Source organism: Periplaneta americana, chromosome 16 (genome assembly GCF_040183065.1).
Source record: "Periplaneta americana isolate PAMFEO1 chromosome 16, P.americana_PAMFEO1_priV1, whole genome shotgun sequence".
Classification (NCBI taxonomy): domain Eukaryota; kingdom Metazoa; phylum Arthropoda; class Insecta; order Blattodea; family Blattidae; genus Periplaneta; species Periplaneta americana.
Window position 1 is genome coordinate 169,649,203 of NC_091132.1, and position 27,987 is coordinate 169,677,189.

The 27,987-nt window shown below is 36.7% G+C and overlaps 1 protein-coding gene across 1 annotated transcript in view; it reads right to left on the minus strand.

Moving 5' to 3' along the window:
• LOC138691433 (zinc finger protein 62 homolog) overlaps positions 1-24,105 on the minus strand; it is a 30,360-nt gene extending 6,255 nt beyond the window's left edge. The window contains exons 1-8 of the mRNA XM_069813360.1: positions 22,266-24,105; positions 17,722-17,798; positions 17,344-17,463; positions 15,603-15,685; positions 11,289-12,560; positions 9,819-9,954; positions 3,140-3,439; positions 2,354-2,458 (exon numbers count right to left, since the gene is read on the minus strand). Of these exons, the coding sequence (XP_069669461.1) occupies positions 2,354-2,458; positions 3,140-3,439; positions 9,819-9,954; positions 11,289-12,560; positions 15,603-15,685; positions 17,344-17,463; positions 17,722-17,798; positions 22,266-22,311 (2,139 nt within the window). The 5' untranslated portion in view covers positions 22,312-24,105. The remainder of the gene's footprint in view (positions 1-2,353; positions 2,459-3,139; positions 3,440-9,818; positions 9,955-11,288; positions 12,561-15,602; positions 15,686-17,343; positions 17,464-17,721; positions 17,799-22,265) is intronic.
• Positions 24,106-27,987: the final 3,882 nt, after the last annotated feature.

A 27,987-nucleotide genomic window follows, 5' to 3' on the forward strand; every position in this document is an offset into this window, starting at 1 on the left:
TGGTTGGAGGGGGCGCATGGAAATTGAAATCCTTGCGGTGGCGCGAACTTTAATATCAACATTTGTAAGACTGGCCAATCATCTGTAATGTTATAGTAAGTATTTAATAATCTGTAATATTCATTCCCGCTTTATGGTTTATTTCACCATTAGTTGACTAATTCTGTTTTATAAACATTCTACAAAGTCATAAAGTACGCATACTATTATTAATTCATTGATCAGCTGATTCTATACAAAGGTTAAAGTCGTAAATGGTAATGAGTGGTTTAGTTACAATGTCTGTATGTCGTTTGTTGAGGTTAAGTCTGACAAGCACAAGTTTTTGTGCTATCTTCTCTGTTATCAAAGAACGACAAAAATGTTGTAGCATTATTTGTTGGAAACTACCCATATAAGTACTGATTTGGAGAGCGAGGTTTAATGCGAAGTTTAAATTACACTTTGGTAAAGATGCGATTCCAACATTTTACTAACCCACTGCGGGGTTTCCAGGTTTCAGTACTGCCAATATATATCTTTTTTATTTATGAAATTGTAATATTTATTATTATTATTATTATTATTATTATTATTATTATTATTATTATTATTATTATTATTATTATAACTGTGCATTAAGAAAAGTAAAAATAAAAATTAATGATTTGTTTTTTTTTTTATTATTTAATAGAGAGAACAGAAATTACATACCATATGTTTTAAATGTTATGTTATTTTTTTTAGTTGGCTACCATATCTTTATAACTTTATGTACGAAAACAAAGTGTTGTATTCTGTCCTTGTAGTCAACAGCTGTGTAATTACTAACATTAAGCTTTTGAGTTCTGTCCGCATGCACAGCAATTTTCCAAAATCGATTCGAATGTGCATTGCAGTGCCATCTATAGATAAGAATGTGTACTATGTCATGCCTATGAGTGTGAGCTGCATGGTGTTATTTGTCTATGGTGAAGAGGGAGGGTACTGTACCGTTCGTTTGAACGACTCAACGACTCCGACTCATCACCACTGGTGACTGTTATTTCGGAACTGTTATTTGGAACATAGTATTTTTTCGGAACCGGAACCGTCGGAACTGTTCCGGGAAAAGAACAACTTCGCCCATCACTAGTCCACAGTACTTAAGGGTTAATGACGCCGTATAAATAATAGATGGCACTGGTGGTAACCAGAAGCAGCTGAGGTTCATATGCCTTACAGTTGGGCCTTATGTTATACTACGGACAATTACTTGAAATTTACACATGCAATAATTTTCAGTAAATATTTCGCAAGGCACAGCTGTAATTATCATGCAATCAATTCTAAATATGACACCAGTTGAACATGTACAGGATTGCTGCTTAATTATCCAATGAGAAGTGTGGGACTAGGTTTTTTGAAAGTAATAGATTCTTTATGTGTGGTTTCTGTTCAGTAGCGCTGAAGAGCATGACGTCTTGGAGACCTTTCTTTATGAATTATTGCAAAAACTTAATCGAAACAGTGTAAAATACCAACACCACCAAAATGACGTTTTTTACATTGAAATATGTGCCAAACAGTTTTTCACTTCCAAATTTAACATGACTATTACGCTTTTATTATGTCATACTACTTTTGACCAATAAAACGGTACGAAAGGACGTTTTTCAAACAATCATGGCTGCTTATAGTATAATTTTAACAGTTCCCTAGAATTTGTTTAATTTTATCGCTTCCCTAGCATTTGTTTCTTTGTCTGCCAACTTTTCAAACTGCAAATTTTTTACAGTACTATTAAACATGCTTTGCGATTGCAATTTGTTTCTAGTTGACTGAAAATGGCGGCTCCGTTCAAACATTTTGGTGAAGCTAACATTAGTCAAATAGAATTTTAGTAAGTCTATTAATATCTATTTTCTAGTATAAGAGTACTTTATTTCTTCTAATTTTTATATACTTTCTTCTACTTTTATCACCTCGCTACTATTTCTTTCTTTGTTTGCCAACATTTCAAACTGCAAATCTTTATGGCACTATAAAACATGCTTTGCGATCGTCATTTGTTTACAGCATAGACAGTCAACTGAAAATGGCAGCTCTGTTCAAACGTTTTGGTGGAGCTAACATTAGTGAAATAGAATTTCAGCAAGTCAATTAATATTTTATTGCATTAAAGTACTTTATTTCTTCTCTTCTTTATATACTTCCTTCTAATCGTGTAATAGTCAATTAAATCCCACTGGAGTTTTGATTTTCTCTAGTGAGATTACTGCTGAAAATAACTCTAAAAACAATTTTTATCTCAATGAAAAAAACATGAGCTGGAAATGAGAAGTATGTGAACATATCTCTAAAAAAATTTACTGCAAAAATAACTTCAACTGACCTCAGATTCACATTTCATGACAGGACAGACAACTGACACTGGATTTGGTTCATATTTCATTTCCGAGGTCGGACTGTAGCTGGAGTCCACATGTTCCACCTTTAACTGAAACATAAGAAGGTTCAGTAAGCTTTTTCCTGTTGCAAACACACTTAACCTTGCATGTCCTGCACTTTGAAACCACATATTGGCCTCAGCCAGATACTATATTGAGCACTGATGTAAATTATGAAACATGTGAAGTGAGAATGGGGATCTGTGCTTAGAAACTAAAAATTAACACTGGAATCAAATTGAACTGTAAAAGGAACGGGATTATCAACATAACATATACAATGAAATTCCACACTGAAATTTCAAAAAGTCATCATAATGACTAGCAAATTTTCACAAAATGAGAATCATGTCGTTCAGGGAGATCCTAGAACAACATTTATGTTACGCAACACGCGGTGTGGTGGCACACTGAAGAGTCGTTAGACGTAGTTCACGTAAGATTACTTATCAATAAGGTAAAGAAACGTCAGATTTTCATGCATATCACTAAGAAGCATTGTACAGTTCTAGAAAAAAGTTTTGTCGCACAGATAACTCAGAGAAAGGAGGTAATGCGCATGATCAGACATGCAACGAAACAAAACTAATTTCCTTGCCTCAACTAGTCCTTCTCTTGTGCACCAGGTCGCTCGTCTTCTTTATGGTGCGCACTGCCCCCTGTCCAGGACTTATATCTGTGCGACAAAACTTTTTCCTAAAATTGTACATAGTGAACAGCTTCCAACTTACCTCTGATATAGGTTTTTTCTCGTCTACATCTACCAACAATGGGTCGATCTCTGGTTTTGAATTCTCGTCGGTGTCAAGGTACTGTTGAGGCAGAGAGTGCAATCTGTTTGCATCTGCAACCTGATCTGTTTCCAGTGCTAATGGGTCGAACTCCGGTTCACTCTTTTTCTCACTCAGCTGAAGATCGGGTTGAGAGTCAAAGTGGTATCTCCTTGCCCCTGCATCCTCCACTCGCTCGACTGTTAATAGGTCGTCGTCAGGTTCTTTCTTAATCTTGTCCATTACTTCATAGGCTTCAGACTAAAATTGACAACGTTGTTTAAAATATTTGAGTGTATCGCTTTTTTTCTGCCGGTCAGTGTATTTTTTGTTTTTTTTGTTTTTTTGCTTTATTTCAACTGTTCTATTAGGTACACGAAGCACTGATACCAAATTTACAGGCTTTGTTTCCTTTCACAAATGCAATGGAAGTTGAAATCAGAAATGTGAAATATGAATATTAAAGAAACTACTTGCGATACTGGCCATAACTGTCGCGTCTGCACTTAACATTGCAAGTACAATCTAAGATTAATTACGTAGGTAGGCCTACCCAGATCCAGAGTGTCCACAGTGAAGATCGTCTTAGCATTCACGGCATCCTTGAGGGTTAAATAGGCCTAACTGTTTTTATACACAACTTTGAACACTATACCATTTTGAAATATGTATTTCTTCCATGTGTTAACACGTGAAAGGAATGCAGTATATATTCCGAAATAAGTTTTTTAATGATATGGTCACCTAACTTCATAATCATACAACAAATTCCACAATTTGGGACATCTGGCCGAAATCTACGACTGACCACTAGGATCCAGGATACAAAGCAGAGTTAAATGAAAAATACAATATGATTGCAGAGAGAATACGGAACAATGATAAATTTAAAAATAAAGTACAATTTGAGTTCGGAGAAACATGATTTTATTACACATTCCTTACTGATCTGCCCGGAATATATTATGTGCAAGATAATTTTGAAAGTTTGCAACACAGAAGGAATAATATTGATATAAAATGCCTCCATAATTTATTTACTAGTTCTGTAAAGAGTCATCTACTGTCCAGGATAGCAATGCATGTACCAAGAGAGAACTGCAGGACCAGTAAAACATTTAATATAAACTATGCTAGGACATGTTATTACAAGTACTCTCCACTTCTTAGAATCTGTTCCTTCTATAATAAACTGAGCAATATTGACATCTTTCAGCATAGAGCCACACTCTTGAGAGAAATAAATACCGGTAGCGTTCAAAACACTCCATAAGTATTTTGCTAATAAATAGGTCTTAACTGGTTTGCATATTGTATATTTGGTCTTCCTTCTTAAATTATTTCATATCAATTAAAATTACGACCTCGCTCCTAATTCTGACTTAACGTAGGTCTAGTCCCTCATCAGTTGTTGTATTATTGTTACTAATCTGTGACTAGTTATTTGCATTTCATGTTTTCTTCATACTGTAAATACAGAGTGTTCCGCTTATAAGTATAACAAAAGAAATAGCTATAACTTCTGAATTAATACAAGTATATAGTTGAAACCAACTGCTACAAAGAATGAAAACTGGGAATTTTTGTTACCTTATGTTCCATAAACCTCAACATGGCTTCCATTGGTGGCACGGGAAATATCCAACCGGTATTCAACCTCGACCCAAGTGTTATGAAGCATCTGTGGTGTAACATTGTTGACAGCAGCATAAATTCTTTCTTGTAAGTCTGCCAAATCACGTACTGGCGTCCTGTAGACCTGGTCCTTAACAAACCCCCACAGGAAAAAATCAGGTGGTGTTAAATCTGGTGATCTGGCAGGCCATGTGATGTACGGTGATCCTCTTCCGATCCATCTTGCAGGGAATTGTTCGTCTAAGAATGTGCGAACCATGTTGGCAAAGTGTGTCAGACACTTTACGCTTGGAATGTTTACCTGCATTAGACAACAAACTTCCTGTTTCTCTGAGCTGCCTATCCCATTTCATTATTGAGACGTACGTCGGTACAGCTTCCCTCGGTCTAAGATTGTACTGACGGCGAAACAAGCGCTGTACACGAATTATGGATCTATGTTCTGCTAATGACAGCACACAAAAGGCTTTCTGCTGTGGCGTCCACATGCTGACTGACTAAAGATACGATACGAATTCTCTTATTTAATGATCTGCGCATGCGTGATCTTCTAAAAATAAGTAACAACAATGGATTAAAACTTCCCAATTTCCTCTTTACAATGGTACCAATCTTAACCCATTTGCATGCATTGTTATGAAATTATAACTATTTCTTTTATTATACTTATAAGCGGAACACGGTGTACTTTTGTTTTTGTTTACCGAGATTTACATGTAATATTTGCTTGATATCTTTTGTTGAGTAGTATTGGATTGTAACTGTTTAAATTTAAATATCATTATTATATGTATTACTACTGTTATTTTCATTTTATCTACTCTGTAATTACATTGTTGAGTGGATTAAATAAATAAATAATGCAAAAGCACCTTTACGATTAATGAAACATGAATCTCAAAAGGCAATTACTTTTAACAGTATCTATTCTCATCAGATCACAATAAGGTAACCTTTGATTCTGCATAGACACTAAAATCATCTACTGATATCGAGTTAAGCGTCTATTAACAACAAAAAGAATAGAAAAAAATTGTCGCTAGATGGCAGCTCCTACCGGCCAGTGAACTTACTTGTGGATATAGATCCTATGCTTTATGTTTGTAGTTGGTCATTTAACGATGCTTTATCAACTACTGTTATTTAGCGTTCATGGGATTGGTGATAACAGGATTCTATATGACGAGGAAGCCGCGGATTCGCCATAGATTACCTGACATTCACCTTACAGTTAGGAAAAGCCTCGGAAAAACCCAACCATGAAATCAGACCAAGCGGGAATGGAACCCATGCCCGAACGACAGGGAAGCGCCTCAACCGACTGAGCTACGCCGATGGCTTTAATATTTGTAGCACGGTATGTGATTAAAGTATTAGGCCTACTTTGTTTCGCAACTCTCATAGCTAAAATATAAAATGTTGTCTTGAGTTGTAATTTGCTGAACCATCTGTGACAAAACTCCAATGATGTCTTGAATGGAGATAATTCACTATCGTGTGTGGTGATGGTGGTTCCGTAGTCAATGGTGGCAGAGTTGTCTCTCTACATTTTATATTTTAACATTTTATTGACCACAGCTTACACAGCTTTTTATTTTTCCACATTTAATTAATTTGAGTCCACAACTTTTATGGTAGAGGCTCACAATTAACTCATTGTTCACATTGTACTACACAACACGCATGTACCAGTCTACTTCTATATGTATTCTCAGGCATAATCTTCTGAAGATGGCTTATTCAAGCCAAAAACGTTCAAGTTAAAAATGTGACAAGTATTTTAATATTTAATATGTATTAAGTAGATAAGCATAGACGGACCCTGCTCATCCCTATTCACTCCTGTCATAAATCAGTGAGGGTTTTACTTCGAATTGTTAACTTATGTCTGAGTCCAATTCGGAATGCAATTTTGAATTTGTTGGGAAGGGCTAAGCTTGAGGCAGTCGCCCCCAAATCTCTACTAGCGTGACCAATTGAATAACCAGTACCAACAAGTGGCATTTCTAGTGAGGTTAGGTTAGCGGAGCAAACTGAATCTGTGAGAGGTAAAACTCAAATTTACACATCAAATTAATTTATTGATTTAATAATAGTAATTTATACAGGGGCATCATTTTTTTTTACTTCCATTTTTATTGTACCTGAGTTTTTTTAACCCTTTCTGTCCCGAATTTGTACATACTTTTTATGATTTTCCACAATTATGGGTGCTCAAAGTCATAGAGGCACCATAGGAAAACAAAAAAAAAGCAATCCTCTTACTAACAACAGCTGGCCAAAGAACTGGTGGATGCTGCACTCTATCGGTAAAGAGCGAACCTACTTCTGAGGATATCAAATGAAATCATCAAGGAAATCATACGAGTCAGAGATTACAGAAGTATTAGTGATTCCAAATGACTCATTAGAGCGGAAAGGGTTAATGTACTTCACGCCCACCCCCTCTGGTAGTAAACTTCCAACCGTTCTCCACACAGAACCGAAGCCGCGTATGCAGTACTGAGTTAGTGAGAATAGCACGTTCCAGAAATATATTCGCGTTTTCCAGTGACGAAAGAGCTTTCAATATCGAATCATATTTTCGCACAGGTACTGTCGTCCGTTTGCCTACGTCGCATCCCGGTTTCCCCCACCTGCTTCTGTACGTCCCTCTGTAAAGTCTAGTAGCTGGGCTGTCTTAGCTCTTTTCTGAAAACATTAATTTCTGTTAGGAATTGGACGTCTACGTAATATTATACAACTGTTTAAAATAACTTAAATAAAAGGGCCTCGTTAAGTAATTAACTGTCACGTGATTTCCCCCCCCCTTTTCTACGACCCTGCTACAAAACCACTTGAACCGACAGTAGATAGCATTTCTGAGTAATTTTATCTTTTCGGATCGGGCAGAAATGAAAATTAAATTTACAGTATGTAAGGTACTCTCTTATAGAGTTACTCGTACGAAGAACGAAACTGGTAATTGGAATTAGGTACAATAGTCTATAGTGCGATAATATGCACATTAGAACTGAAGCCTGTATCGAAATGAACGGCCACCATTATCAAAAATGTGTTTAACTATCCATATTATGATTATTTTTCAATTTAACTTCATTCTCTATATTGTAAGCTAATGTGCTGTAGACTGTATAATATACACTGCATAATGAATACGTCCACATGGACAGCTCAGTTCGTGAGTAAAACATTAAGTGTTAATACTGTACTGTATTTTGATTCAACAAAAACCTAATGAAAATGATCAAACTCAAAATCGCGATATTTCCTAGTTTACATAAATGAACTACTTTTCTTCCCTCCTATACCTAGTAAAGTGATTTGTATTTTACGCCAGTATCATCGAACTCCAGTGTTGGAAGGAGGAGCAAGCAGTGTTTCCGGTTCTACACCTTTAATCCAAAGATATAGCCAGGTCATTATTAAAAATTTTAGTAAAAATAAAATGATGTCCCTGTAGTAACCAAATTTCATTGTCATAAGTAAATTTAATTTTAAATTGTACACCTTTTCTTTGCAATGTGTTGTTTGTGAAGAAGTTATAAATGTATGGATTTTATGGTTGCTAATGTGTTGGTTGTCATGGAAAGATTTTCAATTCAGTGTTGTCAGTAAAGCCATTGTTTAGGTTGCTAAGGACGATGGAATAAAGACGAGTTTAGATACCAGTCATGGATAAATAAACTTCTGTAAAATAATAAAATTATAATTATTGTCACATTTCTTATTACTTTTAAAATCAACTTACGAAACCTATCATTTAAATATTCCATATAAATTGAGGGTCTTAGAACAAAAAGCAGGTGACATTATTAAAAAAATGAGGTAAGTGCGTGTTGCCCAAAAGGATGTTTCTTTGGGATAAAATCAGGGAAGTGATCAGACTGTGCAGTGCTGCTATATGGGCATCATTTCACCAAACTAGTGTATGATATTTCATTGCATGTAGAACTTTAACTGTAATTTCCTCAAAACTAAGTTTCCGTCACTTACTGCTTTTTGTTCTAAGCCCCTCAATTCAATAACATTATAACACCAGTGATTACTTACGAAATTTCTGAAGTTAAGTCGTGTATGTCCAGTGTGCACAGTCATTGTTGAAACTCTCTCGTACAAGCTCGTCTGTAAACTCAGACAGCAAATACGTACAAAACTGGCTTACAATACAACGCCGTATCAGCATTTTATGGAGATAGTTGAGGATTTCTTAAAATAAATATTTACTTTTGGAAAATAAAATAAAATTACCTCCTTTCCCAGAAGTGCCAGTGACTTGGTTTAGATTATGCGTAAAAAATAAATATATCTTTTGCATTTTTGGTACTCTTTGTAAATCATCGTCTAAATGTCACATTTACCTTCTGAATTATTTATTGTTCAACACGATGAAGACCTGGAACACACCCCCTGTAGTACAGCACATTAACTAGGGGCACCAGAAAGCTCGATGCTCCTACTTAGTTGTATGACCTTCAAGCCATACTATATCTGCACGCAGTTCCGAAATGCTGAACATGTTAATCTGCTTCCAAAGACAATCAGCGTGACGGCTTAAAATTCCGCATTCCCCACTTCTTTAAACTCCAAGGTAGAGAAGTCAATAAAGCGCCATATATGTGGAAAATGTTAATGAAAGTAAGGACAACCCAAATTCCATATACAACATTACACAACACTGAAGTTTTTTTATTAGGTTATTATACGACACTGTATCAACTACAGGGTTATTTATCGTCTATGGGACTGGTGATAGATGAGACCGAGAATGTAATAGATTACCTGACATTTGCCTTATGGTTGGGGAAACATCGGAAAAAACCCAACCAGGTAATCGAACCCGAGCCCGAATCAGCAGGCAAGCGCCTTAGCCGACTGAGCTAAGCCGGTGGCCAATTCTGAAGTTACCCAAATGCCAGGAGTGGGTAAGATTTGCTCTAAGAAATGCGGAATAAAAATCCAGGCACTCCAAAAAGCCGAGAAGGTTTACAAACAATATATGTACAATGGAAGTGTCGTGGCTCAGCTGGCGGAGTCGCTTGCCTTCTGATCCGGGGCGGAGGTCGGGAATGGGCTGGGCTGATAATCTTTCTGGGCTTTTTCCGAGATTTTCCCCAACTGTAAGGCGAACGTCAGGTAATCTATCAAGAATCCTCGGTCTCATTTCGCCTAATACGGTTTTGCTATCACGAATTCCATCGACGCTAAATAATCTAGTAGTTGATACAGCGTCGTTAAATAACCAACTGAATACAAGGCAAAGTAGTATTTGAAGTATAAAAGCGTATTAATATCTGGAATTCTTAGCATTCTCATACACCAGCGCTGCAGACAAATGTGAGTCAGCTCACAAACAGTGACTGTATGAAAAGAGTGACTATGGAGGGAAGCAGACGGTGGAGAAACTCTATCTGTAACATTTCTCTAAGAATCAGTGAAGTGTCACCACGCTGTTCCAACAGGACTGGTACACCCTTGCGCCGACTCACTTTTATTGGGTTATTTTACGACGCTCTATCAACATCTCAGGTTATTTTGCGTCTGAATGGAATGAAGGTGGTTATGTTGGTGAAATTAGTCCGGGGTCCAGCACCGAAAGTTACCCAGCGCTTGTATTCGGTTCAGGAAAAACCTGCGAAAAAAACTCAACCTGGTAACTTTTCCCAACCGGGATTCGAATCCTGGTTTTGCGGCCAGACGCGGTAACCGTTACTCCACAGGTGTGGACTCCAACTTCTTCAAGCAGTGGTACAAAAATGTTCCGCCACCAAAAAAACTAACGTGCAAAGGAATTTTGAAGTACCTGAATGTGTTAAAACTCTCCACACAGACGTGGAATTTGAATCTAGATGTTAAAAAAAATGTTATGTTTTATTTAACGACGCTCGCAACTGCAGAGGTTATATCAACGTCGCCGGATGTGCCGGAATTTTGTCCCGCTTAAATGCCATCGACGTGGCCCGGGATCGAACCCGCAACCTTGGGCATGGAAGGCCAGCGCTATACCAACTCGCCAACCAGGTCGACTAAGAAATCTAGATTCTGGAAAACATTTTCCAGACACCACTACAAACTTGTCACCAAAACGTGAATGCAAATGGGCCCTGATCACCCAACGTCCCAACTACGAGCGACAATATCGCGAGGTCTATGCATACAAGCTTGCCACATCTGAACATTTCCCACAAATATTGATTTCAGCTGTTTTTCATTTGTCTGCATAAGTACATAAAATATTACATTCCATATATATCGATAATTTACTCACCTACTATTTATGTACACTGGGAAATATCAAATTTGAGAAAGTTATATCGCAGATATGCGATTAGTAAGAAATTTTCCTGAAAGAGAAAAAACATTTCCAGCGCACATTTCAGTCGCTTTGCGCGTGTGGGAATACAGCACCTTTGGAGACTGAGAAACAATAGCACAGAAATTATATTTGGGTGCCCTAAGCACAGTTACTGCCTACGATAGTTCAGAATCGTTACAAACATTTCCCGAAGGCGCGGTATTTGTATTATTCACAGTTTTGTGCGTACGTATGTGGACTCTGAGCGCTCCCGGAAGAGGGAAGCGTTTCCCACATATTTCGCATTTATACCGTTTCACTTTTGTATGCGTAAGAAAATGTACCGAGAGAGCTCCAGATTTTGCGAAACATTTCCCACACGTGTCGCATTTATATGGTTTTTCCCCTGTATGCGTACGTATATGGACTCTGAGACGCGTCAAATTCGAGAAACATTTGCCACAAGTATCGCACTCGAATGGCTTTTCTCCCGTGTGCGTGCGCAAGTGGCCCCTGAGAGTTCCTGAAATTGAGAAACATCTTCCACAAACGTCGCATTTGAATGGTTTTTCGCCTGTGTGCGTACGTCTATGCTCTGTGAGAGATGTCGAAACTGAGAAACATTTCCCGCATATATCGCACTTATACGGTTTTTCGCCTGTGTGGGAACGCATGTGGACCCTGAGAGGCCCGGACACGGGGAAGGATTTCCCGCACACATCGCATTTGTATGGCTTCTCGCCCGTGTGCCTACGTGTGTGGCCTACGAGCGCTACCGAAGACGTGAAGCACTGCCCGCAGATGTCGCAGTTGAACGGCTTTTCATCTTTGTGTGTGCGTAAATGGACCCTCAGCGTACCCGGCAGAGAGAAGCATTTTCCGCAGGTCTCACATTTGAATTGTTTTTCACCTGTGTGAGTGCGTACGTGGCCGGTTAGGGCTCCGGACTTCGCAAAGCATCTCCCACAGATATCGCACTTGAAAGGTTTTTCGCCCGTGTGCGTACGCATGTGTTCTTTGAGGCCGCCCGAGAGAGAGAAATATTTGCCACACGTATCACACTTGAATGGTTTTTCGCCCGTGTGTGAGCGTATGTGGTCAGTCAGGTTTCCAGATCTTGCGAAAGATTTCCCGCAGAAGTCGCAAGAGAATGGCTTCTCACCCGTGTGTGTGCGAACGTGGACTTTGAGGGATCCCGACTCCGTGAAACATTTGCCGCAGAAGTGGCATTTGAACGCCTTCTCGCCCGTGTGCCTACGAGAGTGCTTTCTCAGGTTGCTTGGATTTGAGAAGCATTTGCCGCAGACATCGCAGTCGAACGTCTTGTGGCCCAAGTGTGTGCGCAGGTGCACGCGCAGGGTGTCCAAAGTGGACAGCAGTCTGCCGCAGATGTCGCACTTGTGAGGTCTGCTGTCCACGTGTGGCATTCTCAAGTCCTCCGCATTCAAAACGCTGTAACGAGAAGCTTCTGTTAGTCAAACCTCTAGGCAATTAAATCAGACACTTTGAACGAGACAGTCGCGTTCTAGGCATTCCGTCCTGGTGTCAAGACAGTGCATAATGGAAAGTCTTGGAAAATGCAGAAAACAATGTTGCTGAACAATATACCAAAATGGAATAATGCTGAAATGTGGTATTTATTCTCACTGGAAATGAGTATTACACTCAATAATGACAATGAATAATAAACACTACTAATAAAACACAATAATTAAAAAAAATAATAATAATCATATTAATAATAAAATAATAATAATAATCATATTAATAATAAAATAATAATAATAATAATATAATAATAAAATAATAATAATGAGAATATTAATAATAATAAAATAATAACAAAATAATAATAATAAAAGAATATTAATAATAATAATAATAAAATAATAATAATAATAATAAACTGATAATAATAAAAAAATAAAAATAATCATAATATAATAATATAATAATAAAATAATAATAATAATAATAAAACAATAATAATCATTATGATAATAAAATAATAATAATAATAATAAAATAATAATAAAATAATAATAATATAATAATAGTAATAATAATAGTAATAATAATAAAATAATAATAATAAAATAATAATAGTAATAATAATAAAATAATAATAATAAAATAATAATAATAATAATAATAATAATAATAATGAGCATCCTAAATTAAATGAAGCATGGTCACTTAAAATAACATAGAGAGAAAATCTAATTTGTATCTTAAGCCTAAGTTCGAACTAAGACCCACGAGTGTGACAGGTTCATACCTGCACAAGTACCTTTCGGCACTACATAACATGTAACATAAAAATCATTAGAAGCATTTTTGGTTATTCCAATACTGACGACAAAGCCATGCACAGTGGATTTGTTTTGCAAAGCAATTTACTACAGCAAATAGTCACTCAATGGAATATGAAGGACAAAAAATCCATATGAAGTTGGTAGAAATGTTGCTATCAACGACTGACATTCACAAACACTGCTAAAACTGCAGAACTTGGCTTATCCTACCTGGAAACAATGCCAGAATGAAAAAGATACGGATATCGTTAAAAAAAAAAAAGAGGAACTAGAAGACTCACACATTGAAGGCATGTCAATTACCAAAGTCAATTTCATGATTTCTTGAAGTGCAATGAACTTCTTATGGAAATTCATTCACCAAAAGAAAATTCCCAATTTTGTGTTTTGAGTAGGCTGCAATTTTGTGTTGCGAGTAATGTAATTTTGTTTTCTATATACAGTACGTTCGTAGCTGGGCCGGACCGTTCCGTGGCGGCCTTGGAGCAGGTGAAGATTGGTGCACCTGCCGCCAGAGGTACACGTAAACAACCGGCAAGTCATGGGTACGGAACGCTAACTACTCTACTAACATTAGGCTTACCTGCATCACAACAGATGTTGAAAGTGAGTCGACCTGGTTGGCGAGTTGGTATAGCGCTGGCCTTCTATGCCCAAGGTTGCGGGTTCGATCCCGGGCCAGGTCGATGGCATTTAAGTGTGCTTAAATGTGACAGGCTCATGTCAGTAGATTTACTTGCATGTAAAAGAACTCCTGCGGGACACAATTCCGGCACATGCGGCGACGCTGATATAACCTGTGCAGTTGCGAGCGTCGTTAAATAAAATATAACATTTTTTTGTTGAAAGTGACGACCTTCAACTCGAACACATTCCCTGTATCTCTGGAAACAATTCTGGTTCACTCGCAAAAGTTCATGTTGACTTAATTGCCTGTATTTCTCTCGTGATGTCCTTGAATTCTTGTAACGTGTGCGGATTTGATGCGTATACTTTATTCTTTAACGTTCTCCATAAATAAAAATCGCATGGATAGGTCAGAGGAACGAGGTGGCCACAATCCTCGACTAATTATTCTGTCACCAAACACACTTCGCAATTCATTCATTGAATTCGCAGCGGTGTGCGCTGTAGCTGAATCCTGCTGAAACCAGCCACTCAGTCGTTCATTTCTTGTTAGTTGCGGAAAAAATTATTTAAAATTGAAGTTACATAAACGTGTGAATCAACTGTTGTGTCGAAAAATATGGGACCGATAATTCTACTCGCACTCACTGCACACCAAACCCCAGCCTTTGCAGCGTGGTGAGGAACTTCATGAATAATATGGGGATTTTCGGTACCCAGTATCTATTGTTTTGAATAGAAACGTGACCGTGAAGGTGAAACCACGCTTCATCAGCGAAGAACGTTAAAAGTGGGTCCACGTCGCCATTATGAACAAACCAATTGCAATAATTAACCCTGTTTACAGGATCTCGTGGTTATAAAGCATGAACTACAGTTACCCTGTACGGCTTAAGTTTCAGAAGTTTCGTTGCCACAAAAGCTGACGTCTTGGAAATGTTAACCTCTTGTGCTAAACGTCGCAGTGATTTGCGGGGTGAGTGCTCTAACCGGGCCTACTTCATCAAGCTTCTCTTCTGTCAGTACACGGCGTTGTTGAACATGTTTCTTGTTCTGTAGATCTGACTTTATTGACAAGGTCATGAATAGTTGACCTGCTAGGAATTCGAACACCTGCAAACCGATGTTCAAATTCTCTTCGACACCTTCTTGCAGAAGAATATTACACATACGCATCATACAGAAAAATACGTTGTTCTAAAGTGTACTCAACCATTATTAATAGACACTTTATCACCACGAGACAATACAATTTTACTCACAACACGCGCACAGACGTCTTTCCCTCACGACAGATCCAACTCGACTAGCTGCAGTGCTACTCTGGCGGCAGGCGCGCCAATCTTCACCCAGTCCAAGGCCGCCACACAACGCACTGCATACATATTTTTTGGGTTGGTGCATAAGTTCGTAGCGTTTTTGTTGGTATTACTTAAAAGTATTCACAAATACTTATAATAGTTCTATCACAGCCCTGAGGTAGTGGCACAGTTGCTGCACAAGGTATCGTAACAATATTCTACGTCATCACATATCTGGACATTACACTTACCTCCCAGCAATGAGTTCAGGATCTTCTGTCGTTTCTTCCAGACTTATCTCCTGTTTCACTGTTACCTCATCACACCGCGCTTCCTGCAAATGATAAAAATAACAAATGAAAGAGCTAAGGACCATTCAAATATAATGTACTGTAATTCTTAAAACGCAATGTATCAAATATTAGGTTGCGCACATTTCATGTTTATGGTTGCAATGTGGAATGATATGGATACACTTTTATTTTTCACAAAAGAAAAGCATAAATATCAAGAATAAAACATGACCATCAAGTTATCATTGGTATCTCTATTTACATGCATATTAGAACTACAATGAATAAAGAGGAATGGGGAAAAAAAGATAAATCATTAAGAATTCACTTATTTTGAGGAAAATAAAAATGGTTGCTATTTTGGAATTGGCGGTAGAGTACTCCCAGATTAATACAGGGTGATCTGCCTAGGACTGGCATTCCGTAGTATTTTCGGAAGCATCAGAATAATTGCCTCGACTAGCCAGACAATTCACCGCATACCGATCCCACTGAAAATTTATGGGAAACTTTGAAGGACAGAAACTGGAGAAAACTGGACTGGGCATTGAAAGATCACATGGCTTTAAGTTTGATTTAAGAGATAAGTGAAAGGAATTTGTGATGAACATATTAAATCTATGCCTAATTGTGTGAAGTAACTTCACTTACATGTACTTTGTTATTACAAACAGTACTAAATATGGCCGCCCAATATTTAAGGAGCGAAACCCAGCTACAGCAGGTGGGGGGGAAATCATCATGGGAATTGAAAATAAATGAGAAGAGAATAAAAGTGTTATTTTTTTCAAAAAGAGAAGATTAAAGAGTAACAACAAAAAGTGGCTTCTACATAATTACGTAAGTGCAAAACCCTATAGGCTATACTGCTTGATAAGCTCTTAGCTTAGACAAACTCCTTTGCCTTTGCCTCTTACAAGCACAACTGTTTACATGTCAATGCCTCTACGTCATATTGGCTACTAATTGCATCATGGGTAATGTTCCGCAAATCAAATGAACTCAGTTCTGAAACGCAATGATTGGATTTTTCTTCTGTATGCTAATACAATATAAACAATTATTACTCTTGTTAATTCAGAATTATTAATACTTCTCCCACATTCATGGGGCCTATAAAGTTGTGTGACTCTGCATTAAGCTATTGTTCTTTTATAAACACTACTGAAATATTATCTTGCCGCAGAGGGGAAAAAAAGTAATAAACACACGCCATCTTGGCTAGGTATTGCATCATGGGTAATACAACACAGGTCATATTAACTACTATTTTCTGTAACAACTGCTAGATTTTTTCTTCTCTGAGCTAATGATATTAATAATAATAATAATAATAATAATAATAATAATAATAATAATAATAATAATAATAATAATAATAAGTTTTATTAGTCCAAAATCAAATATTTATAATTCCATTTCACATAAGTACTCTAATTGTATTATAATATAATTATGTTCTTGTTTTTCGGACTGTCTCAATTCACTTCAGCAATAAGTTTCGCATCGTATATAAGAAGTAGCCAATTAAAACCCTTGGTCAGTCATCCAGATTAGCCCAACAGAGTGGCGACCTCTCTGGTCTGAACTGTATGGAAATGTCAAGTTCCAGAATACGATGGAATATCCAGAAGACTAACTCTGACATGCAGACATTGTTTGTGGCAGAGCTCAATAGGAATTAATAATATTCGCTCACCTCTGGCTCATTCTTCACCACTGCGGTTTCCTCCGTTTTCACTTCCCATTTAATATCAGAGCTGGGGTCCGTGTGGTCCACTGCTGTCCAGGCAACATGTGGGGGCAATAAAGTCCCTTCCTGCAGGAATACCACTATTATACTAAGCTGGGGCCAAAAGGTTAGTATTAGTACATGCTATTGTTAAGGGTTTTTTTTTTTTTTTTTTTACCTTTGGGATTAAATGAAGTGAATTTTTATGGCAGGCAGAGTAACTATCTCATGCCGCCATGTTTTAGATTGCTACCAGTGCACTTCATTAGAACCAGGTACCCAGCTTCGAAGTTGTTAGCCCTGTGCTTAAGGTTTTCGAAGTATGCAAAGTCACATTATACTCACATCTGTGTCTGCCTCATCACTCGACTGGATAGCCAATGGGTCGACTTCCGATTCCGTCTTGATCAAATCCATCACAACTGAAACACATGCCAGAAAATGACGTCGCTAATGCTGGCCTTCAAAACAAATTAACTTTGAATTGAAAAGTAATTGTCAAATTCCTGACTCCATAAATAATAATTCATGCCAGGCTGCTTTAGTCAGGTTCCATCATTTTCCGATCAGTCTCTTTTTTGCTTTAAGGCTAGTTTCGCTTTACTTACATGATTTTCTTTTCCGTTTACAAAAGTTCAATTTAATTTCACACCAGAACTTGGCATTTACTTCAATCATCCTATGACGGATGTGATATCATTCCCCCCCCCCCCCGTTGTTGGTAACTCTATAGCATCTATTAGATGCTTTATGGTTGTGCTAACAGATGGAGTTACTTGTCAACAATGTGACGCTGAAACGTGTGTTCAGGTTACTGCCCAGCGACAGTCGTGATGTATTTTATATTTTGATGATTGGCTAATTAATATTAACCCGGCACATTCACATTCATACAAATTTCCAGACTCTAGACACCCAGGGAATTCCTCTTCTTCAAGAAAAATTCACCCAGAGCCGATACCGGGAATGGAACCCGGGACCTCCTGATCTGGAAGCCAGCATGCTGACCAACAGACCTCGGAGGCAGTCAAATGTGATGTCATGTATCGCACTTCATTATCAAATTCTGACCCTTGAATTCCCATTGTTAAAGCACTTATAATTCCTTTTTACACAAAATTAGTGAACTGAGCTGAGGCGATGATATTTAAAACTCTTACACCTGCTTCAGCTCCGTCCTCCACCCCACCCAAAAACCCTCTGTTTACACATCGCCCAAATTGTTCTTGTGATGGGGAAATGCGCGACAGTGCTTCACTTATTCTGAAGAATTATCTTTTCTTACTTTTCCACAGATTCTTGTAAATAAAATAAAAATATATTTATAAGATGTAATCCTCATACTTTGAACATCAGGCTACTAAAATAATTATGATATCTCGCAATTTTTTCGTTGAAAAAACAACATGTACCTGACCCATACAGACACCACACCTGTGCTGACTGAAGACGAGGTTACCATGACAAAGTAACAAATTTTGCTTACCGCATATTGTAGACAAGCGGTGGCGAAAATGTAATCGTGCACCGAGCCACTGTGTAACCTGCAACGTGCATAGCACCTATGGAGGGAGGCGGACACCCGAAGGGGAAGTGAAGCAACTGTCTGTCGGATTTTCATTTTCCTTACGTCAAGCACTTAAATATAATTTTATACACTACAAGGCTGCAAACTAATGTTTAGTACGTGTAACGAGGAAAGAAATGAACAATATCACAACCTAAAATTAACTGTCTTCAGAACATATCTTTTACAAAGTTTCAAAATCAGGAATTATGTCAGTTACTGCCAGTCGTAGTTGATCACGAAGGTATTTGTCTGTCAGTCGTGATCTAAATTTGGTTTTTACTATTTTAATTGTTGAAAATAATTTTTCACAAACGTAAGTTGTAGTGAACATGGCTTCAACGGAGCAAGCGAAAGAACGAAGCTTCGGATATTTATTTTTTGGCAAAGATTTGAAAGTTCAACATTTGTCAAGTCCTTACATCTAGCTTTCATTACACAACATATAGTTAATCAGTGAGTTCAAATTGAACAGCTAACCGCATTATTCGTACATCTGCTGAAAAAGGGTCGACATGCAGATATGATGATGATGATAATGATGATGATGATGATGATGATAACAACAACATTAACACTTAACCTTTTAATGTTTCATCAGTAACATGTAGTGTAATGCCGTTTTATGTTATACAACCGTTTTCCTCGTAATACTTGTGAACAAATCATACATTTAATATTCTCATCATATTGACAGCAAAAAAATGCGTCCTCCCATCCTACTTGGAACTTTCTTACATGGTTTCGAGAGAGACATATGCCACTCGCAGGTCAGAGACAAATACAAATGGAACGGAGTTTGACTTCACCTCACCTCAGCTCAGTTCACTGATTTTGTGTAAAAAGGAATTATAAGTGCTTTAACAATGGGAGTGAGAGGGCTGGAGGTTGGCAGAGGTTAGAAGCACAGCTATCACTGCGAGCCACAATGTCTCGCGAGTCACGTTCTCGCCACGGCTGTTGTAGACCTATCTGAAATTTTGTATTACTGAGGAAAAAAAAAGTAAGAATAGATAATTATATAGATATCATTCAAAAATATTATTTTTATAACTTATATCAATATATAATGAAGTAGCATTATCGGTACCTCTTAAGTCGAAGTTTCAAGAACAGTATGACTATTGTAGAAGAGAATATTAAACGAAAAAAAGACAATTTAGTCTTACCAAGTACACCATGATTCCTGGGGTCACTTTTTTTTTTTCCTATAGAATATGTCAATCATCAAAATTTGAACATTTGTACAACTTAATAAGAAAACCTACAAGCGTGCAGTAGGCTACACTTAATAAATATCCTATTTAATAAATAGTTTCGGTATCAATTTATTGCTTATACTTCATTTCTTGTTTATATCTACAGCGATTGACAATCATTAGTAACCTTTCTTAAGCATACTAATTGCCCCTCCTTTCTCTTTAACAATTTACTGTTTCCATGTAGCCAACTCAATTATCTGATAACTTCAGAACTCTGTTACTTTTCTTTCCCTCTACCCCAAAATTCCAACCTTTTTCACACAAAATAAATTACTGGCATTGAAAAGTGCCGTTTCCTAAATATGATTATGCGTAATCGACAAATCTGCTCTTGTTAGTATTTTAATTCTGGGCAGTGAGGTAACCGTATACTAAATTACCGGCACCTTGCACTATATTCTACACCAGTGGTATTCAATCTGGAGTGAGCGGGTTTGTCTCAAGAGGTACGCATCCCACTCACTAGATATGTAAAAATTCTGATATACTTATTTTATTGCATTTGTTGATAATTGTTGCAGTTCACATATTTTATTTTACAATCTCAACTCTTATTTTTCCATGTTTCAATTATTTTTTACATAATACATTATTATTATTATTATTATTATTATTATTATTATTATTATTATTATTATTACTACTGCATCAGTAACTACTGTTACTCCACAGCTGTGGGCAAACACATCTAATGGAATAATTAATATATTGAGAATAATGGAAAAACAAAGAACTCGGTATGTAAGACATCCTATACCAGAATAAACTATTATGAAAATACATAATGAATACCTTCAGTTATCACTAGCACGACGACACAAAACAGTCCTCCACACAATTCCGATGTAAATAAATTTATTTATTTATCTTCATTTATACACTCAGCCGACGTACCATGTTACACATATTCAAGAGCATACTTTATTCGAACGTGCATCATAAAGCATTATCTACAATATAATACACATAATATACAATGTGCATTTGCAGTGGCTACCTACAAGCCTACAAGGATACCGTGATCATCAAAATTTCTGCATAGGCCTATATTTTGTTGAAAAATAAATGAAAAATAATGAATATCAAATGTAAAGAAAAATTATGAATATCAAACGTGAAAAATGCTTAGACTAAAATCAATACAGCCACTAATTATTTACTGGTTTCCCGTATTTCACTGCAGATGTCATCAAGGGTGCCGTGGTCAGGAATTCACTATTCTTATACAAAATGACGTTTCAAAACATTCTATGAGAACTAATGATACCGGATTTGATTACTTTCATTATTCCCTTCGTTTTTTTTTTTCTTCACCATATTCACAATATAACTACAGTCCAAAGATGTCAGACTGGGCGAAGATCGCAATTTTGGCCACATGAGGGGCAAACGACGAATAATAAATTTGATGTCGCCAAATCGCCCTTAGGCAGATCAAAATCGAATGGGAGTAATTCAAACCTTGGGAGTAATTAGGGTACATGTTATTTCTTTTTCATATTTACAATATATTATTCACTTGTCTTCAGACCATTTTTTCAAATCTGAATCGTTCTTCAATGTTGACATTGTTGCAACATGCTTCGAATTCTCATTCTTGGTGGCGAGCGGTGGAAAAATTAGGTTAAGCACTGCATATTTATTATTATTATTGTTATTATTGGTATTAATATCGCTATACGGATATATTATTTAATTTTATAATATTATACGATATTAATAGGCCTATTATTGTTATAAGTTTATTATCATAATCATCATCTGCAAAAGCATGTGATAGCTAAACAGAGGAATACAGTAATGATATTAATAATTTCTATGCACTTGTATTCAGAGATGTTTGTCATATTGCATTGTATTTATTTATTCCCTGTACAATGTATGAGGTCACTCATCTGGCACATGGAGCCATAACATTACATAATAAGTAAAATTAACTTTAATGTCCCGAATTGCATAGTAAAGTTTGTTAAATCTCGAAAAGTAAGGTGTTTTACTATTTAAGTGGATAAACAAATCATTTTGTAGGGTGTTATACGAAATAGGTTAATTATTATTACCATCGAGTTTAGGAGTTTTCCACTTATCAGATGTTACAAGTCGCATTGTGTTGTAACAGTGAGCAGACTGTGTGCTTTATCTTGACTTGGCAGCTGTGCTGGCTTATGATGGTTTTAATTCTTGTAACGCCAATTGCAATGGACATATACCGCACATGTTTAACCTCTGTACACATCAGAGAACTTCTTGAATATCACCACTGCCCATATGCAACGTTCAGATTGGTAGTTCAAGCCTTGATACGTAATCAGTACACCCAGCTCAAGGTCATCATTATGAAGTGTGGTTACAAACTTCCTGTTTCTGAAAACATTATTGAATTCTTACATACACAGTGTGAGGTCTTTGGCATCATGCTATTTTAACTGATAAAGCCTTACAGCTTACCTTCCATTTCCTTTTCCCTTCCATAAATTTTAGCGTATCAGGAAGTTCTCTTAACATGAATCTTGCCGTGATGAAAAGAAACTAAAGAAACCACAATACTTGCCTGTAATGTCACAAGAAAGGCAGCTACATTTAAACTGAGGTGAGGTTTCTTTGCATTGGACAGGACCTCGATGCCTGATGGATATTTTAACAGAGATCTGTCTGTTCACATAAAGTTCGTAATATTTACAATCTTCACCAGCGCAACATCATGGCATACACTAAAGAAAACAAAATAGGCTCAATATATTTTAACTTGGCACTCCAATGTCATTTAGACCGATCAGCACACATCGTATTCTGTCATTATCAAATTAACGTTTTCAGATACAGTTCCCATGTCAAGATTGTTCATGATGATCTTCTCCATCATCCCTAAAAGTTCAACAAAGTCGCAGAATCAGCATGCATATCACTAGCAAAATATGCAGCGCTTTAAATTGGACAGCTAATGTAACATGAACCAGGTTACACAGCCCAGTGAAATCAAACCTCAAATAACACTTAATCTTCGTACTCAAACAATAATGCAGATACACGATACTTGGTAACAGAACTACTAAATTTAACGGTACATCCGAGTGAACCTGGTGGCAGAAATTGCAATGATGCTGCGCGACCCAATATGACGTAAGCAGTAGTGGCAGTGAGCTCCATATTAAACTGGAGACACCACCGCAATGCTCTTTCTTGTCTGAAATCGTGACTGTACAATCGCAGCGACGCCATGTTGGAAAATGTATTGCTCTGTCTTTCCAATCAGTCTTTCGTGAGATACATTTTCTATATGCGCAATAAAAACAATGACAATTGTGAAAAGTTGTGTGGTATTTAGTTGTTCAGAAAAATAAAAAAATGGGAAGTGGCATCTACTTTCGCACGTAAATTTATCCCGTTTTGTTACGAGAAAAAGAAAGTAAAACGCAGTGTTACTGTAGTCATAATTTCTTTAAGTAACCTTGACCATTAACATTATTACATCTTTTAGTTTTTAAGACGTTTCCGCATTCTAACCCTGAAATCTTAAAACAATGGATCCAAGCAACACGAAGAGAAAATCGGTTGCCTTTCAAACACAGGTTCCCAGCACAGCTGCTAGTACGTTACTTCCCACTGGCTGTCCTAATGTGTTTCATTGTGCTGTTGATAATTTTTGCGTTTCTTTCTATTACTTCGCCTATAAATAAAGTTTCATTTCTTGTGTTTTGTGTTATTACTTCAGTATGCTGTGCATTGTACCTCCTCATTATTTTTATCAGCTAGTCTTTTTAAAATATTTCAGTATTTCTAACTAATTATGATATGTTCTATTTTAAGTATTTTGAGCTGGATGTTCTGTAGTCGAGACTCAATAAACTGATTATAAGTCTTTATAATTAAGTTTTTGTATCATCAGGTGTATTAGTTTTGTTAAGGGGAATATTAAATTAGTATAAAACAATTAATTGTAGGACCTATTTCAATTTCTGAAATGTTTATCCATACTTTTTAGCAACTTTCTCCTTCCAGATTGGACATCCCTGTAGACTTTAGGGCTCCAAGCCATTGGCATACAGAGGGGGAGATTTTAGTGTTAACCCTTCCCAGAGAAAATAGGAAAGAAACAAAGAATGATATTCAATTCAGTCATCTTCATCACATGCACCTTCAGTCTCCGATATCTGTGGTGTTCAAGTAATAATATTATCCTTTACAAATCCTGTTAAATGCAGTTAGAGGTATACACTTCCATGTTTACACATAAAAATTTGATCGAAACATCAAAAGAAATCCAGCATACGCCACTGCTTCTTGTCATATTGTCACTCTAATGGCCAGTTTTTCCAAGTACAGTTTAATTTGGCTTAACAAATGTTAAGTTAACAGCTGGTTTATTTTTAACGTTTTGTTAAGATATTTTCCATTTTTCCAACATAATTTTGTTTAAAATAACCAACACTTAACTTTAACTGTCGTTAATACTATTCTAACTACTCAACAGCAGTTGGCAATGATTTTGCATATATAAGACAACTTCTTATTGGCTGATATTATTATTTAAATTCTGTACTGTAGAGTAAGTCATGAAACATGTGTAACCTGTTACAGTAGCCATGATTCATACAGTACAGGGAGTTGATAAATGAAAGTTGCATTGACTGCTATTGAATAATAATAATAATTATTATATATGGTTACATTTTATAATGCTAAATATGAATTTCTGTTTAGAAAAATCTCAGCATTATGACCACCAGGTGACAATAATTACACGAATGTGTGTAGTCAACTGTACAGAAAACCTTGAGGAGAATTCCGTATCATATAAAATTCTCTAATTTAGGTTCATGTATAAATTATATGTAATTTCGTCCTAAATAAGCAATTGCTGCTGAAACATTTTATTATTTACTCACTGCGTATTTTGAAGCACTATTGACATCGGCTATAGTTGAAGAGCTAGTAACATAGAATCTAGAGTTAATAGTAGCTGGTGAATTGGAACAAGTGGCCTATTTCAACTAGGTAACATACAACTGAGTTATATTTTAAGACATGAAAGTGATTATTATAACTACATACCGGTACCTAAGAAATATTAGTAAATTAATACATAATGTGCATTCAAACATAACAAAACTTAATTGGTATATTAACTTTCATTTATTAGAATTATATTATAGCTAGCGATAAGATATGTTTGCACTGGCTTTAAAACAGAAGCGAAAGAGCTGGATTCTTGGAATTTATAATCGTTTTCTTTCCGATGGAAATTTAATTTTCCAGCAGGATAATCACCCCGTGCACACCGCCATAAACGTTCAAAGACGGTTCACGGAAAATCATGAAAAAGAGGATTGACAAATATCGAGACATTCCACCTCAAAATCCAGATCAGTTCTGGGATCAAGTTCTGGTTACCTGGGAAGATTTCGCTAAGGACCAGAACTATTTCCGCGATCTGGTGGACTCAATGCCCCGAAAATGCCAGGCAGTGATAGACGCCGATGGCATGTGGACAATGTATTAGATCCACATGTGTATTTATTTTATTTTTCTTTAATTTGTTTGTTTATCTTTGTTTTATTTCGGGAAGTAAATTGATCTCCCAAGAGTTTTTTAAATTCTCCTAGTGGAGCCAGAGTTGCGAAATAATAAGTTCCACTACACAAAATTATAAAAATGAAGAAAGGTAACATGTATAAAAATTAGTTAAGTTAAAAAAAAAAGTTATCGGCGAGAACTGAACACGGGCCCCTCGGATGGCAAGCCAACACGCTACTGACTACTCCATCCGGGTACCATGACGTAACCAGCGCGACGAGGCACATATAGCTGCTAGGCTTGAAGTCTACGGACACAGCTCACATACAAACGTAATCGTGTAAATATTTCAATGTTCAGTACTAGTTAATGTTTCATTTGGACTGATTTACTGAAGCTTGGTGAAACCGTCCCTTACTCTAAACATTCCTCAAAGAGAAACATAACATGTTATTTTCACAACTTTTGTCTGAAGAGCTGAGGTGTTATCCTCCATGTTTAACTGTTTGTTAAATGAGTTAACGGCCTGAAATCCTACATTTAAAGTTAACAAACGGCTAAGAATCTGTTAAGCCAAACTGGTGTTGAACAAATGGAAAAACTGTATTTAACAAACTGTTGAAGGTTTAACAGTCTTCTAACAATACTTGGACAAACCGGCCATAAGTCTGTCGTGAAAACATTATGCCAGGCTTTCCCTGAGGGCAACATAACACGGTGTTAAACAAATTAATATCAAATCCAGTGTCTTGAAAGTTTGCCGTGAGTCGAACTCGGGATCGCTAGGTTTCGTAGACACTACTTCAATAGAAATAATGTTATTTTTCAGCATAGTTCTTCCGCTATTTAATATTATTTTTGTGTTTTCATTTACTCTATGCTGACAAATTAATTAAAAATATATATTTTGCTTTGAAGTAATTCAGAAAACTTTAATACTTTGGAGTTTCGCAAATGATTACGAGGAGCTGATATTGTGTGCGACAGCAGAGAGAAAGAGAAAGCATTACGCACAGCACCACGTCACGCCTTTATAGCACTGAGCAGGGTCTCCAGATTACAGAGCTGACGGGTAGCTAGTGATGCCAGCAGACTGTTACGAAACTTGTTAACTGCCACATCAGTCTGTAATCACCGAAGTAGGTGGCAATCAAAATCAGAATTAAGGCCTGTAACACACTTGAAAAGTTTTCGCCAGCGAGAAATGTGTTGCGAGAAAGAGGCGAAGAGCCTTCCTCCACACACTTGGCGAGTTCTGCTATCACAGATCACACATCGCTATGCACTGCCTTCATGCAGAAAGCATTTTTCTGATTATAGTAATCACTCGTTGGGGGAAATATTATAGGTTATGTATTTACGTATATTGTCGTACTTTACAAATTACGTACGAACGCTATGTTGAATCTGAGTAGGCCTATTCAGATGTTGAGGAAATGGAGTTACATGAACATATTTTGTTAATGAAAAGAAAAAGTAGGCCTAAAATTAAAGCCAGACATATCTGAAAATCACATTGTATCTTACGAAAATAAGGGCGAGTTTTGGACACTGGTTTCGATTTGAATAATGATTCGTTTAGGTGTTATTTCAGGTTGAATGGACTACAGTTTTTTGCCATTCATGATATGATAGAGGATTCTTTGCTATGATCTGATTAAAATTATGTAAACTGTTAAGACATATTGATACATTATTTCAAATGTTTAATTAATACTATTAAATCTCATCAAAATAAAATATAGCCCTATTTATTTTCAGATAATCTGATATTTGTCTCCAGATTTCTTCTTTAAGTTTCGTGTCTTTATAGTTTTCATCCCGTGTATCATATAAATAGGCCTACGGGTGCCATCGTACAAGTTCGATAAGTTTCTGACTGCAATTATCAGCCATCTTTCCTCATTTTCAAATAAAAACAATACAATTCATCGCCACCTGTGATATCTTTTTCTATATTCAATTCAAGAGTATAAATGTCAATCATCTTTGATAAACGTGTCAAGAAAATTCGCTGAGCTACCGATTCCAGCGAGAAACTCGCGCGAGGTTTTTGCCTCGGACGAGAATCTCTTCCAGTGTGTGGACGTCCATTTGAATCCATGTTATCAATTTGTTTATTTTCTCGCAACACATTTCTCGGTGGCGAAAACTCTGCAAGTGTGTTACGGGCCTTAACGGCAGCACTCACGCCAGAATACAAAACTAAATTATGTCCCGAGGATGTCACGAAGGGGAACTGTTAAGAGTAATGCGAGGTAGAAAGCC